The sequence below is a fragment of the Stegodyphus dumicola genome, chromosome 10 (assembly GCF_044657685.1).
Source record: "Stegodyphus dumicola isolate Sdum_Otavi_A_Nest chromosome 10, ASM4465768v1".
NCBI classification, from domain to species: Eukaryota; Metazoa; Arthropoda; class Arachnida; order Araneae; family Eresidae; genus Stegodyphus; species Stegodyphus dumicola.
Window position 1 is genome coordinate 68,700,168 of NC_140777.1, and position 13,246 is coordinate 68,713,413.

Sequence of the window (13,246 nt, forward strand, 5' to 3'; positions counted from 1 at the left end):
TATAATTGTTATTTTTCTTATTATAATAAAACAATTTTAAAAGTTATTATTTTTTGTAACATTTAGAGGGGAAAAAATTCATATTTCTGAAAATTTAATGCTTGAATTTAACTCTGTTGTATTTAAAGTTGATATAAGTTCATTATAGCAACATAAAATGTTCTTAACATGTACATATAAACATTTAAGATCACCCTGTCGATCTGTCTAGCATAAATGTACATGATTAATTTCTGTAGACTGCTCTGCCCCACAATATATATACAGTGTCAGGCATGGAGTGTGAAGCAGCCATGTAAAAACACTATCTGATGTTCATCAAAAAATTAGTTTGTTTGAAGTATTATTTTTTGATACATTATACTCTTCAACTTTTCAAAGTCAAAAGCAGTTAATCCGGACTCGTCGGGACTTCGGCGATTCCGGATTATCGATTTTTCCAGATTATAGATCATCAGTTTAAATCTGGTAAGATGGCATGCAGAAATTATAAAATTAAAAATATGAAACCGTAATTTATGAAATAAAGAACAATTATGATCTAAAGGGTATCAAAATTTACAAAAAAAAAAGCTTAATATTTATTTGTTTACTTTATTAAACATTTCTTTCAATGTAAGTTGTTTAAGTTGCTTCGTTTTTTATGTGATAATACATTCTCTTTAATTCTATAAACAGACATAATTTCTTGTTCAGTTACAAAGTTCTGCTGTTCAAGTCCCATAATTGCTGTGTCGAGAATACTGACTAATTTTTCAATCAAAATTTTTTCGTTTTCAATAACCTCTGTCACTTTCTTTGCTATCGGAAGCGAATTATAATGACGAGGAATTTGATTTAAATCATATCAATGCTGAAGTACATCGAGATGAAATACTACATTTAGTAAGGAATTATAAGGCAAATAAAATAAAAACATCTGCCCTGAAGATAAGGATAGTGCTGACAGATCAACTTCCAATTCATTGTGCACTGCAGCGTTAAACATAAACAAAGTTTAGATAAATAAAGGATATGCCTTTATCCAGTTTTTGTTTAATGGACTTCGAAACATACTTTCACTTTGTAGATCCTTTACATAATAGTAAACATATATTAGAAATTCTATTTGACATAATCGAAAGTTCAAGCTTACTTTTATAAAATTGCTCTAACAGTCTGCAAAAAATAATAAGCCGAATCCAATTCGAAGATTAAGGAACAACGCAATCTGCAACATTAACTGAATTAGATAATTTTAGCTTAGCTTATACCGTCCGTTATACATTAAACGCGCATTCCTAAACGTATTTTGCGCACATGCAAATTCGCAGCCGTAAAGGTCTTACTGCGCAGAACGTTTGTAGCTTTGAGGTCTGGATTATAGATCATTCCGGATTATCGGTGTCCGAATTAACGACTTTTGACTGTATTTATTTTGAGTTAGTGAATAAACTGGTTTTTGTGATTATATTAAAAACACTGCAGATGCTTTCCGCCAGGGAAGCAAAAATATCTATAAGTTATTATTTATTTCATTATAAAGAAAATATTTTCTAAAACACAGGTTATACATGTGCCAGATACAGATTGCATCTGTTTTTGTACTTTGATACTGTGAAATTGAAATCCAGCAATTAAATTTTCCTGTTTAGTATTAGATGTTTTCTTCATAAGTATCTTGGAAAGTGTTTGAAAAATACTTTCCTGAAATATTGCAATGTAAATTATAAAATCCATGAATGAAATGAATGAATTTTCCATCACATGTTCAAATGGAAGAAAATTGCCTTTAATGGGAAGATATCAGCTCTATGTACTTTTTTTGCCCACCTTTTGGCTGCTTAATATTTAGGCATGAGAGTTAAGAAAAGGTATCACCATTTTATACATTGATGGAGGGAAAAAAGAATAAATAACTACGAAATCAATAACTGTTTGATCCCTGTATGAATTTACTAAATATTTTGACAGCGAAGGGTTTTTTTGTGGGAAACCAAGATTTTGTTTTCTGTTATATCCTCTATTTTCATTGGCTTTAAATTTCCAAAGCATTAAAAATATTCTAGGTCCTGTTCTCTGAAAGTATGATATTGATATATTAAATTAATTTTTTTTTAATTTTTTGAATCATTTTGTAGAAATCAAGTTTATTATTTTTCTTAGAATTTTTTTTTTGGGGGGGAAAGAATTCAGACCATACATTTTGTCCATCAAAAGCATTTCAATTTAAAAGCACATAAAGTCTAAATTTAATCGTACTTAGTTTTAAATCACTATTGAATATCTAATTTGGTGAATTTTATGTAAAGGAAAAATGATCTACGGTGAGAAGTGAATAAAGATGTGGAGTCTAAAAGCTAAATCTTTCTTTGTCATCATTTTGCAGCCTTCTACTAAGCCACAAGAACACCTGTACTTTAATGTAGTTATATCGTCAAGCTTTGCCATTTCTGTGCCCGCCTGTCAAAATATTACATATATATATATATATATATATACACTCATGGACAAAAAAATGCACCAAGAAGGACTTGTCAAAATGAAACAAAATTTTACATGCCTAATGACTACTTATAAGTAAATGATACAAAAATCAAAGAAATAGGATAATTTATTTCAGAGAAAAAGGCAAAAGAATGGAGAAGTTAATACCCCATTGGACCCCCTCTAGTGCGAATGCACGATGCAGTATGATCAGGCATTGAGTCATACAAGTTCTGTATGATGTCTTGAGACATTTCGTTCCATATTTGCTGTAACCTTGCCTCTAGTTCGTTCAAACTCGTGGGCGCAAGCCATGTGGCATACATTAATCTAGAAATGGCGCAGTACAATTTTTAGAATACAGAAAGGAAATAGCCAAATTAAAAATGAGAAATAAAGAGACTATTACTAAATTAAATGATAAAGTTGATTTACATATTTTTTTATCTTGCATAAATATTTTTCTTTTTTTAAATGTTTAAGAGATAAATACTTTTTGTAATGTTTTGATATTTGTCTATTTATGTCATCTTAAACTGCATTTATCTATAATAGCTTTTATGATTGAAAATAAATCAGTTGTGTGTGTGTATTAAGAAAATTAAAACATAAAACATGAAATGTTTTCAACATGAAATTGGTATTATATTTAGCTCATATTTCATACCTATCAGAAAATAAGAAAAAACTTTGTTAATATTTAATTCAAATCAGAATAGGTGTCCTTAAAATGTATTAAAAGTTATATATATTTTATAGGAATAAAAATACAGTAATTATATTGTATATAAAGAAAGAATTATCTTTTTCTTAACTTCAAATTTTATGCATTATATGAAACTCTTTAGGAGTACGATTAACTAATAAATAGCACGTGTTTTGAAATTTATCTGTTTTTGGATAACTGTAATGTGCATATATATATATATATTTTTTTTTTTTTTTTGGTTTCTTAAACATGTGAAGTAATAAAATAATTTTTCACCCTTTTAAATATTTTCTTTGTTATTTTTTAGAGCTCCTAATCCTCAAAAGCTGTTACAACAAGTCTTGTTGCTGAAAACTGAACAACAGTTGCAAATTTTTAACTCTCTTAAAGACCACCTATTGTCCAGAGGTGAAATACCATCATAAAAATGGTGCCCAGTTATTGTGATTCTTAACTGACAATTTTAAGTGATCATAATCCTTTACAGATGTCCACTCTTATTCTATATAAATAAGTAGCATGTCATGTGCCAATATCTTAGTTTAGAATTGCAGACTTTACAGTTCTGTTGAAGCTATGCAGTTTTCTTGGTTTTATTTTGCAATTTAATTTTTTAAGTTTTAAAATTTCTTTCTCTTTAATATGCATTTAATGTAATTTTAAATGAAAAAAAAAATCAGACTGTGTTTGTTTCTTTATAAAAATGTTTTTTATGTAATATTTTATTAATTCAAAATACTTTAATTGTATTTTTAAAATATGCTAAAGTAGGCACCTATTTAGTTTTAGAAAATGCAATAGAATTTGATAATGTCTTATTAATTCATTTGCAGATATATAAATTCCACTAGACTTTTAAACTGAATTTAAAAAAATTTGTTTTAATACAAAGGAAAGAAAATTATATTGAAATTCTATAGTTCTATTTTCCTCATCATGCACTTTGCATTCCATGGAAAGATATTAATTTGAGCTTTAAACATCCATCTCATATAGAAATTTCACTCAACAATTTTTGCTTGAATTTAATATTGAACCACATATATACATTTCTGTCACAATTTAAAGTTAAGATGCATATTTTTGTTTTTTAATTAGATGTGAATTATTAAGTAGTAATTTTACTGTTGTTATATTGCATTTCAAAACAAGATGACATTTAAGACTTCTACTGGAGGCTTACGTATGTATTTGATTATGTTAAGTTCATAATTTTGTTTTGGAATCTTTTACTTTGTATATGGAGGTTTAAATTACTCTCTTGAATGTATGTAATATATAATTACATTTTATGTATTTATTTTTTAAAACTTACTTATTTTCATATCATTTTAGAACTTTGATGTTTTAAAATATATCTGAGAAATTATTACTATAATATTGTATATTTTATAGTAGTTTTATGCAGCTTTACCTGAGTGCAAATACAAGCTGATATCCTAAGTTATATATATGTATATATTCTTTTTTTCTATTGTGGAGTGATGCTTCTGTTATAAATATTTATTCTGGAGCATAAATATATAGTTTGGTGGAAGACATATTTTATATCTTTCGATAGTTTTAATGACTCTGTCATTAAATATAAATTTTGTGCTTACCTATTATTAATTTTATTCTTTCTCATGAATATTACATCAGAAGGAATGTCAGAATGAAAATTGATAATTAAATACACCCGAGAATAACTGCCAGTGTATATCAGAATAATCTTTTATTGTGTTTTTTAACTGTTTTAGTATTTTTTCTTCAATCAAATTAGTTCTTAAAAGAAACAATGCATACATATTTTTGCATCATAGCGCTATATCATTGTAATTTTTTGCTTGAATTATGTCTCATTTATTTTTGAAATTATGGCTAGATTTGTCATTCAAAATGGTTAAATATTTTATAATATTTTGGAAAGATTATATGCATATTTGAAATTTTTAAGTTTTATTACTTACAGTTTCTTTTAGCACTAATCTCTTGACTAATTAGCATAATTGTTTTATGTTGTTAGGTTGTGATTTATGTAAAGAATTAAAATTAAAGAAGTTTTTTTTTTTTTTTTTTCTCTCTTATCAACTAATTTATTCAGAATTAGTGTAGAATTTACTATAAAAATAAGTTTTTTGACGATTTTATCTGTATATATTTTTATGTATGTAATTTTTTTTTAATTTAGAAAAGCCAATTATATTATTGTTAGGATTTGAAAGCTGTTTAAAAGAGTTAACTGTTAAGAAGCACAATCTACTTTGTATTTTGAAAAAATGTAGGTTGTTACTGTATTTTAAAATCATTAATGTTATGACAATGTAACTGGAATGTTATAGTTTAGTTTTATGTTTGAGCTTATGTAAGTGTGATCATAATGGTTGCGTAGTAATTTTACATGAAAGTCCTAATAATTTTTAATTATGAACTCAGTCATTAAATTATTCAGTGACCACAAAATTGAAATAGTTAAAAATTTAGAAAAAAAAAAAAAAAAAAGTATTGAAGGAAATGTGATCATTAATTATTTGAAAAGCTTAATTAGAGTAAAATAAAGCAACAGACAGTATTGAAAATTATTTAATGTAACTGTAAAAAAGATCAAGTGTCATTTCCCTTGCTTGATAACAATTAAAGGCAAGCTTCTGCATAGTGGTTCCCTCCTCTTCTTTTGATGAGAAAATTTAATAAAATGACAATATTTAGCATTTTTCAGTTCATTCTAAAATCATGAATTTATATTTTGTTTAATTTCATATTATTGTCAATAGTACTGTGATAGTTAATAAAGCTATAGATCTGCATATTGTTTAAACAAACAAAACAGTATATAAAACGTCTGTTGCAAGTTCAAAATAATTTTTTCAAGCAAAATAGTATGCATTTTATAAAAAAATATTTTTTACAGTTTATCCATAAAATTAGACTGAAAATATTTATAAGTCTAAGTAATCTTTGGAATATTTATAAGTCTACATCTGCTTATATAATTATTTGCTGCTATCGTGGTTTTATTCTCTAATGTTCATATTACTTACAGTTTTATGTTTAGTATATATGCTTATAAATATTATGTGTGGATGTCAATCAGAATTTGTTAATTAGTGATTTGTTAAGTATTGTATATCTTTAGAAAATTTAATTATATAAGAGATTACTTGAACATGTGATTTTAATTTGTGCTTAATTTGGTCCTTTAAATTATTCTAAAAATTATTAGAAGTGAATGCATCATAATGACAGGAAGCATTGTTTAGATATTTTATGGTTTTTGTCTTTCCTTAGTCTTTTTGTGTTGAAATATTACAATTATTTTTCGAAGAAGTTTTAATCAAACTCCTTTGTGCAAAACTACTTCATAAACAGTAATTTTTTAGCACTTTAAATTCATAAATTTAATTTCTAAAATTTCGTTGTAAAGTGCCTACAAATCTTTCAGTTTTATTCCTTTTATTTTTTTAACATTTATTTATTTCTTGTTTTAAAGTTTTTTAAACCTCTTTTGATGCAAAAAGTTATCTTAGAGTTGAAATTTTTTAAACTCTTTTTGCATTTAATTCTTCATTTTGTTTTTCAATGTCATTTTTGGAGAGGGGAATAAATAAAAAGGATTTTTTATATTTTTCCAATTATTGTGAGACATTTTTATGCATTTATAACATTCCAAGCTATTATCAGTGTTCATTAAAGTGCTTCACACTGTATGTTGCTGTTTTTCTCTTCTTTCTTCTGTATAATGTTTTAATGACTTTACCATTTATATATTTTATATGAAAAAATTCTAACATGCTATGTAATTGCTATGAAAGTTTACAAAATATATGGTGCATTCAAATTCAAAGATTTAATTATTTTTGGAAAAAAAAAAAAAAAATATTTACTTTAGAAAAGCTAAAATTGCTGTCAATTTAGGTACCCTGAAAACAAATATATTTTTTCACAATCATGATGCAATGCTTGCATGTCAGCAGTCAGTGCTGCTTTAGGAGCCTGTTTGAACAACTGAAAAATCACTGATGCAAAAATGGAAGGATTTGAAAGACCTGTAATTACAGTGAGTGTTCTTTAACTTTGAAAAATGCAAAAAATCACTAGGTGTGAGGCCAAGTGAGCATGAACATTTGCTTCAAAGTTGTTGTGAAACTTCTAACATGAGGCACTCCAAGTCGTTAAAACACTTCTGAACATTGAACAAGAGTATTTTCTTGATGGTAAAGCATATTTATAACCGTTTCAGATCCCTTTTTTCAACGCTGGATGGAATTTTGTGCTCAGAACATGGGCTGCAGCATCACTGTAGGGCACACTGTCAATTTAGCAGTTCTTAATTAGCTTTTGTTTAACTCATGCAATTATGTTATCAGACTGGCTGAAACGTCTTTAATTTGATTTTATGTGTAATTGATGCACCCACAGAAGCACATTTTTTCATCAGTGATACTATCTCTACATGTTTCATCCTATTTATGATGAATTTTTTACCATTTCATTATATGAACTTGGAGAAAAGGGATAATTATACACTGCTCTTCAAACATAAGCAACACATTGTTCTTTAGACAAAAGACTTTCCGCTTTAAGTATCTAAAATGATCCAGCTGTGAGACATGGTAACAAGTTTACAGTTAAGTAAAAGGCTAACTGCATTCCCCCTTCTGAAACTATGAAATTCTTACCTGGTTGATAACCCTCTGTTCTAAAACAGTTCTTACATTTTTACTTATTCCTGTTCCTGTGGTGGTAGGGAGGAATTAGGAGATCTTAGAACTTGAAGATACCTTGTCTTTGTTTGATTGATGATGGCAAAGCCTATGGAGGAAGTATAGGAGGCCATAGTATTGAAGATTATAGTAATATTTAATAAAGTAAGGAGATGTGCAATAACCATTAGAAGTAGTTAAAAGATTTCTGGTAATAGCAGCAGTGCTTTAAATTGTTACTGTGTATTAGAAAATTTTGGTCACTGTCAAATTTAAAGTTTTTAATTTTCCTTTGGTAGATGTTTCTCTGAAAGTTATTATTATTTAAATGCTTATTCTAAATTCAGTAAATTAGATATATCTAATTGCATTTATTTCTTCGTATATATAAATCTTCTTAATCTCAGTTCAAAATCATAACTTCTTAGATTATAAATACTATGATAATGTTCCCCTATGCTGAAAGTGGCCTGCGTTTTTGTTTTTTAGATTATTCTCACACACATATATGTGTTTAGTATACTAGAGATTTTTCTATGGTTTCCAAGTGAAGATATGACACAGATTGTATTATTTTCATTTTCATTGAGTTTTTATGTTTTTATCAAAGTTGTACTTTAAAACTTAGAGCATTATAACTTTAATAATTATTCTGTTAAACATACTGAGACAAAACACTTTTTCCAAGAGCTTGCAAAGAGTATATATTTTGCTTGGAAGATCTTATTTACAGAGAAATCTCTTCAGAGTAGTTTGGAATTTTGTAACATGTTTATTAGGTGATAGAAGATTGGATCAAACTATAGTTTTTCTTCAGAAATTTAATGCAAATAAGATCTTTATTGATGAAATTATTTTAAACAGAACCTCAGATTTAGCTTGCATTATTGTGAAGGAAAGAAGGAAAATGCTGTAGAGTTATTAAAGTATAAATCACATTGAAATGAAATTAAGATAATTTCCAAAATGTTGAATAAATGTCTCTAAATATTTTTATAATATTAATGCATAAGTTAACATATTTTATAAGATGGAAAGTTTGCTAATAATATAAATAGAGGTTTCAAGTAATAAATTTTATGCTAATTATGCATTACTTCTAATAAATTCTTAAGTTTCAGCAAATATTAAGTTTTTTAATTCTGATTTTTATTAAATGCTAAAGAAAAGAAATTTACTCTGAATTGGATTCACTTTCTTTGAATTGTTCTCAATAAATTAGTGTTATGATGCCTTCTTTATCAGCAGGCAGCATTTGGTATTCTGCTAAGTGTTAATAAGTTTTTAAATTTCTAAAAATTTGGAGTTGTACTTCATGTTAATCAGGTGCAATTTAACTAAATATTGCTTGGAATGTTTTTGTTCCTGTACACATAGATCATGTGTAATAATCATATAATTTATTAGTAAATTTATTTCAAGACTGTATTATGTTTCACATTCATTAAAAAAAGGCTAATTTTGCTGATAAATGTAAAATAAAATGTTTCTTTTGAGTTGCAATCCCCCCTTAAAATTATATTGATTCATATTTTTTATGTTCTTCAAATAGTTTCAAATTTTAAAACATGTATTTTTCTATTGTTGTTTTTATGTATGTTAAATTTTCCAGTACACAAAGGAAAAAAACATTCAAAAGTTAAGAGTTTTTAAAAAAATTGCATTTATAGTCAAAGCCTGTAGAAAAATGTCTTGTATTAAAATTAAATGGCAGCAATATTAATAAAACAGAATATTTTCATTGAGCCAATTAGATACTATTGTACTTATTATGCCTAGATGTTTTCGATTTTAATATGTTATTAAACCAAAATACACAGTATCTGTAAGCAATACAGTTGTAGCAAATACGAAACTTCTTTTCTGATTTTAGAGTGATTATAACCGTTCTTTAGTATTAAAGAGTATAAGAATCTTTTTGGCTATTTATTCTTTAGTCTGTTATGTTATCTGTGAGCTTAAAACTTTGAAAGTCTTAAAACATTTATAAAAAGTAATGTTTAAAAGTTCATTAAATCTGAAACTGATTGGCAATAATAAAACAGGAAATGGAACTTGATATATTTCTGTGCATAGTTATGCTCGGTGGTTAAAATCAGCAAGTGAATTAATTAATGTAACATCGTGCTTAGTTAATATTATAGGAGGATATACTGTTTATTTAAATGCATTTTAAAGTTTAATTTTTTCTTATTTTTTTATCTTTCAATTAGTAAAATAAAGTATGTAATTGTACATTTATATTAAAAAATGTGTTTATCCTTGGAGATTATAATGTTTATGAATACTTCGAGTTTATAATGTCTTAAATTTATGATGTCTTAATTTATTAAATGAGATATTAGTTTTGTTAAGGTATAATTAGATAGTACCAGTTTGTATTTGTTTGTTGGAAGGTATATTTTTCTTAGTGTGACTAATTCAAATGAATTTATATGTAAAGAGTTAATTATTTTAGAAATCAGGATGTAGAGTTACTTGTAATGATTAGGGGCTTCCGTGTAAAAGAATCATAAAAGTTTCTCATATTTATATAATTGAATTATATTTCCTTTGATGTCTTAGTTATGAACTATTCTTATTGAGATTATTTTAAAGTGGTTTTTATATGGTGAACTACATCCTGGGAACATTTTTGAAAGTAACAATGTCTTCTGATTCCATTTTCTTTGTATTACATTCCATGCTTGATAATTGATTCACTTGTCAGTCAGTTGTTCATAATATATACTTTTTATAGTTTAATTTTGTGAAATATAATGATAGTGATGTTATCAGAATATGTAAAATAAATTGAAGTAATTGCGCTTAAGAATAAAAAAACTTACTTTAAATTTTCCACCAAACATAGTTCATAAATTGAATTCATTTGTATTATATCTCGCTTTAAAAAGCACTAAAATAATCTTACACAATCTAAAATAATTATCAACACTTTTATTAAAACTGGTTATAAATAATGTATGCTTATAATGCTATATACATTGGTGTATGGTTATCTTCATATATTATATATTCATTTCCATTCTGAATAAATTAAAACTTTTTTAATTGCAGAGAAAAATTAATTTATGTATTATTGTAATTTTCCTTCTCTCTCTTTATTTTCTTTAATGTAAAGTTTTTTTCACTATCTACATATCAGAAAATACATTGTTTATACCTTTGTTATTCCTGCTTTATAATCATCATGTGTTCTATTGGATGAATACTTAAATGGGTACTTCTTTGAGCTTGAAGTTATGTTACTGAATAAAAGAAGACTGACGAACCTTTAAAAACTAGTTACTAGATTGGATAAATTATTAGCTATGAGTTTTATTATAATGAAAATAATTGTATGAAAGTCTTGAAATTGTCCAGATTTGAAGACAGAATTTATTTTAAAAATAATTGCTAAATGAAGAAGTTACTGATATAATTTCAGGCCATTCATTCTTGAGAGAAAAGCATTTATGATTGAGAAGAGTCGAAATTTGTCATGGAAAGCTTTAGTATCTGACTGGGACGTAATATAGTTATAAGACTGCTTTTATAGTAAATATTGAGGTTAATATAAATATTGTTTCAACAGTTAATAATGTGAAATGTGCAATAAAGCAGGACTAACTTGGAATATATTGAAGAGAGAAAAGGTGTGGTATAGTTTAATTATGCTGATGTTTATGTATAATTAATTATAATGAAGTATTAATAAATATTTATAATTATTAATAAATATTTAAAGTGTGTAACTAAGAAATGTTTTATTATAATCAGCGCTGTTACTGATGAAAGTCGTATTGTTAATAGTTATCAGCAATTTTATGAAAGATTTTGTAATAATGTTTAAAAAATTTTCTTTACTGTGGTAAATTTTAGGGAAATGGTGTAATAGTTGTTGTAGTGCAAAGTTTGCAAAATGATTTTTTTTTTTTTTTTTGGATGAAATTTAAATTAGTATTATCAAGGAATGTATAGAAGGTAACTGTTGTGATTTGTACTTTTCAGAAGAAACATCACTCCATCTGTTAAATTTTAGAGCACTGATCATTATGTGATAGTTTGATAGATGATCCTGCTATGAACAAATAATTTATGATTTTTTTTCAATCATAAATTAGCTTTTTATGCTCTTCCAAACACTTCTTTTTCTGCTTTATTTTGTTATGAGAAAGCATTAAAAGATTATTATGTGATGTTTATGTCTGAATATATTTAGTGTTAGTGTTTCTGTGGATGTTTGTTTTTTCTTGTATTCATTGAGATATGTATGGTGTGCATATACTTGCAACAGAAAATAAATGTGGTAAGCATTTCATGTCAAAAGAAGTGACTTGCATTACTATCACAGCACTTGATATGAATTTTCTATGTACATTAGAATGCAAATAAGGATTTTGTTTTTCAGTATAATTTTTCTTTATACAGATTTATTTTTTTGGTATCTTTTAGGCATTTTATTTAGTAAAGGCCTGTACTTATATAATGTGTATGTATCTTGCAATCAAAGTCTAGTCTTTCTTGCTAAATGTTATTTATCAGATAGGATTGTAAGTCTGTTGAATGTTTTGTTGTTTGGGAGGTATTTGTGTTCAGAAAATAAAATACATTTAACTTTCCATTGACTTGTTGTATCTTAAATTCTTGTTGATATTTCTTCTGTACCCTCATACCTAAAATTAGTGATTATGCTGTTTTGTAATTTTAATCTTAACTCAATAATTAGACTTCTGCATATATTTTAAAACTTTTTTCTATGCTTCAGTGTTTGAATTATCCAAACACTTAATATGTGTAGAATCGGTGTAATTTTGTTCCTGCGTTGTTTTAAAATGTTAATGATGGGGTTTATCCGTGTTACATCTCATATTTTTGGCAGTACTTACAAAGCAATTAGTATTTTGGGCAATATTAGAAAGTTACAAATTATTCCAAATTGCCTAATATTGCCTATCTGTAGTCACACCACTGTGGTGATGTAACTTCTCAACATTTGAAACGTTTTTCTAAACGATATTTTATTTTTTGTAACGTAAAAATACAGTTATGTAGCTAGAATTTTTTCCACTCTGTGTAGTTCTTGAGTGTGCTTCCTGGAGTGGCCTCTGAATTGGCAAACTAATAGCTACAAAAAATGTCAATAGTGCATATAGGGGAAAAAATGTATGATTATTTTGCCTTTTTTTTATTTTTTGTCATGCAAAACCATCGATGATTTATTTGGGGGAATAGAAAAAAGTTCATAAAAATTCGTCTTAAATTATATTTATTTAGAAAATGCTTCTCATAGCTAGCAAGATTGAGAGAAATTGAGAGGAAAATTTGCACTAGTATTACAATACTTTGCACTGGTATCCCAATACCTTTTTCTGGAGATCGCATTTTAGAATAAACTGTAAAAATTCAA

General features: G+C 26.5%; 1 protein-coding gene across 2 annotated transcripts in view; it reads left to right on the forward strand.

Annotated features, from left to right (window-relative positions):
* Positions 1-12,458, forward strand: part of Cds (CDP-diacylglycerol synthase) — a 65,931-nt gene extending 53,473 nt beyond the window's left edge. For both annotated transcript variants that reach the window (XM_035361456.2, XM_085825056.1), the window contains exon 11: positions 3,483-12,458. In XM_035361456.2, the coding sequence (XP_035217347.1) occupies positions 3,483-3,600 (118 nt within the window). In that variant the 3' untranslated portion in view covers positions 3,601-12,458. The remainder of the gene's footprint in view (positions 1-3,482) is intronic.
* Positions 12,459-13,246: the final 788 nt, after the last annotated feature.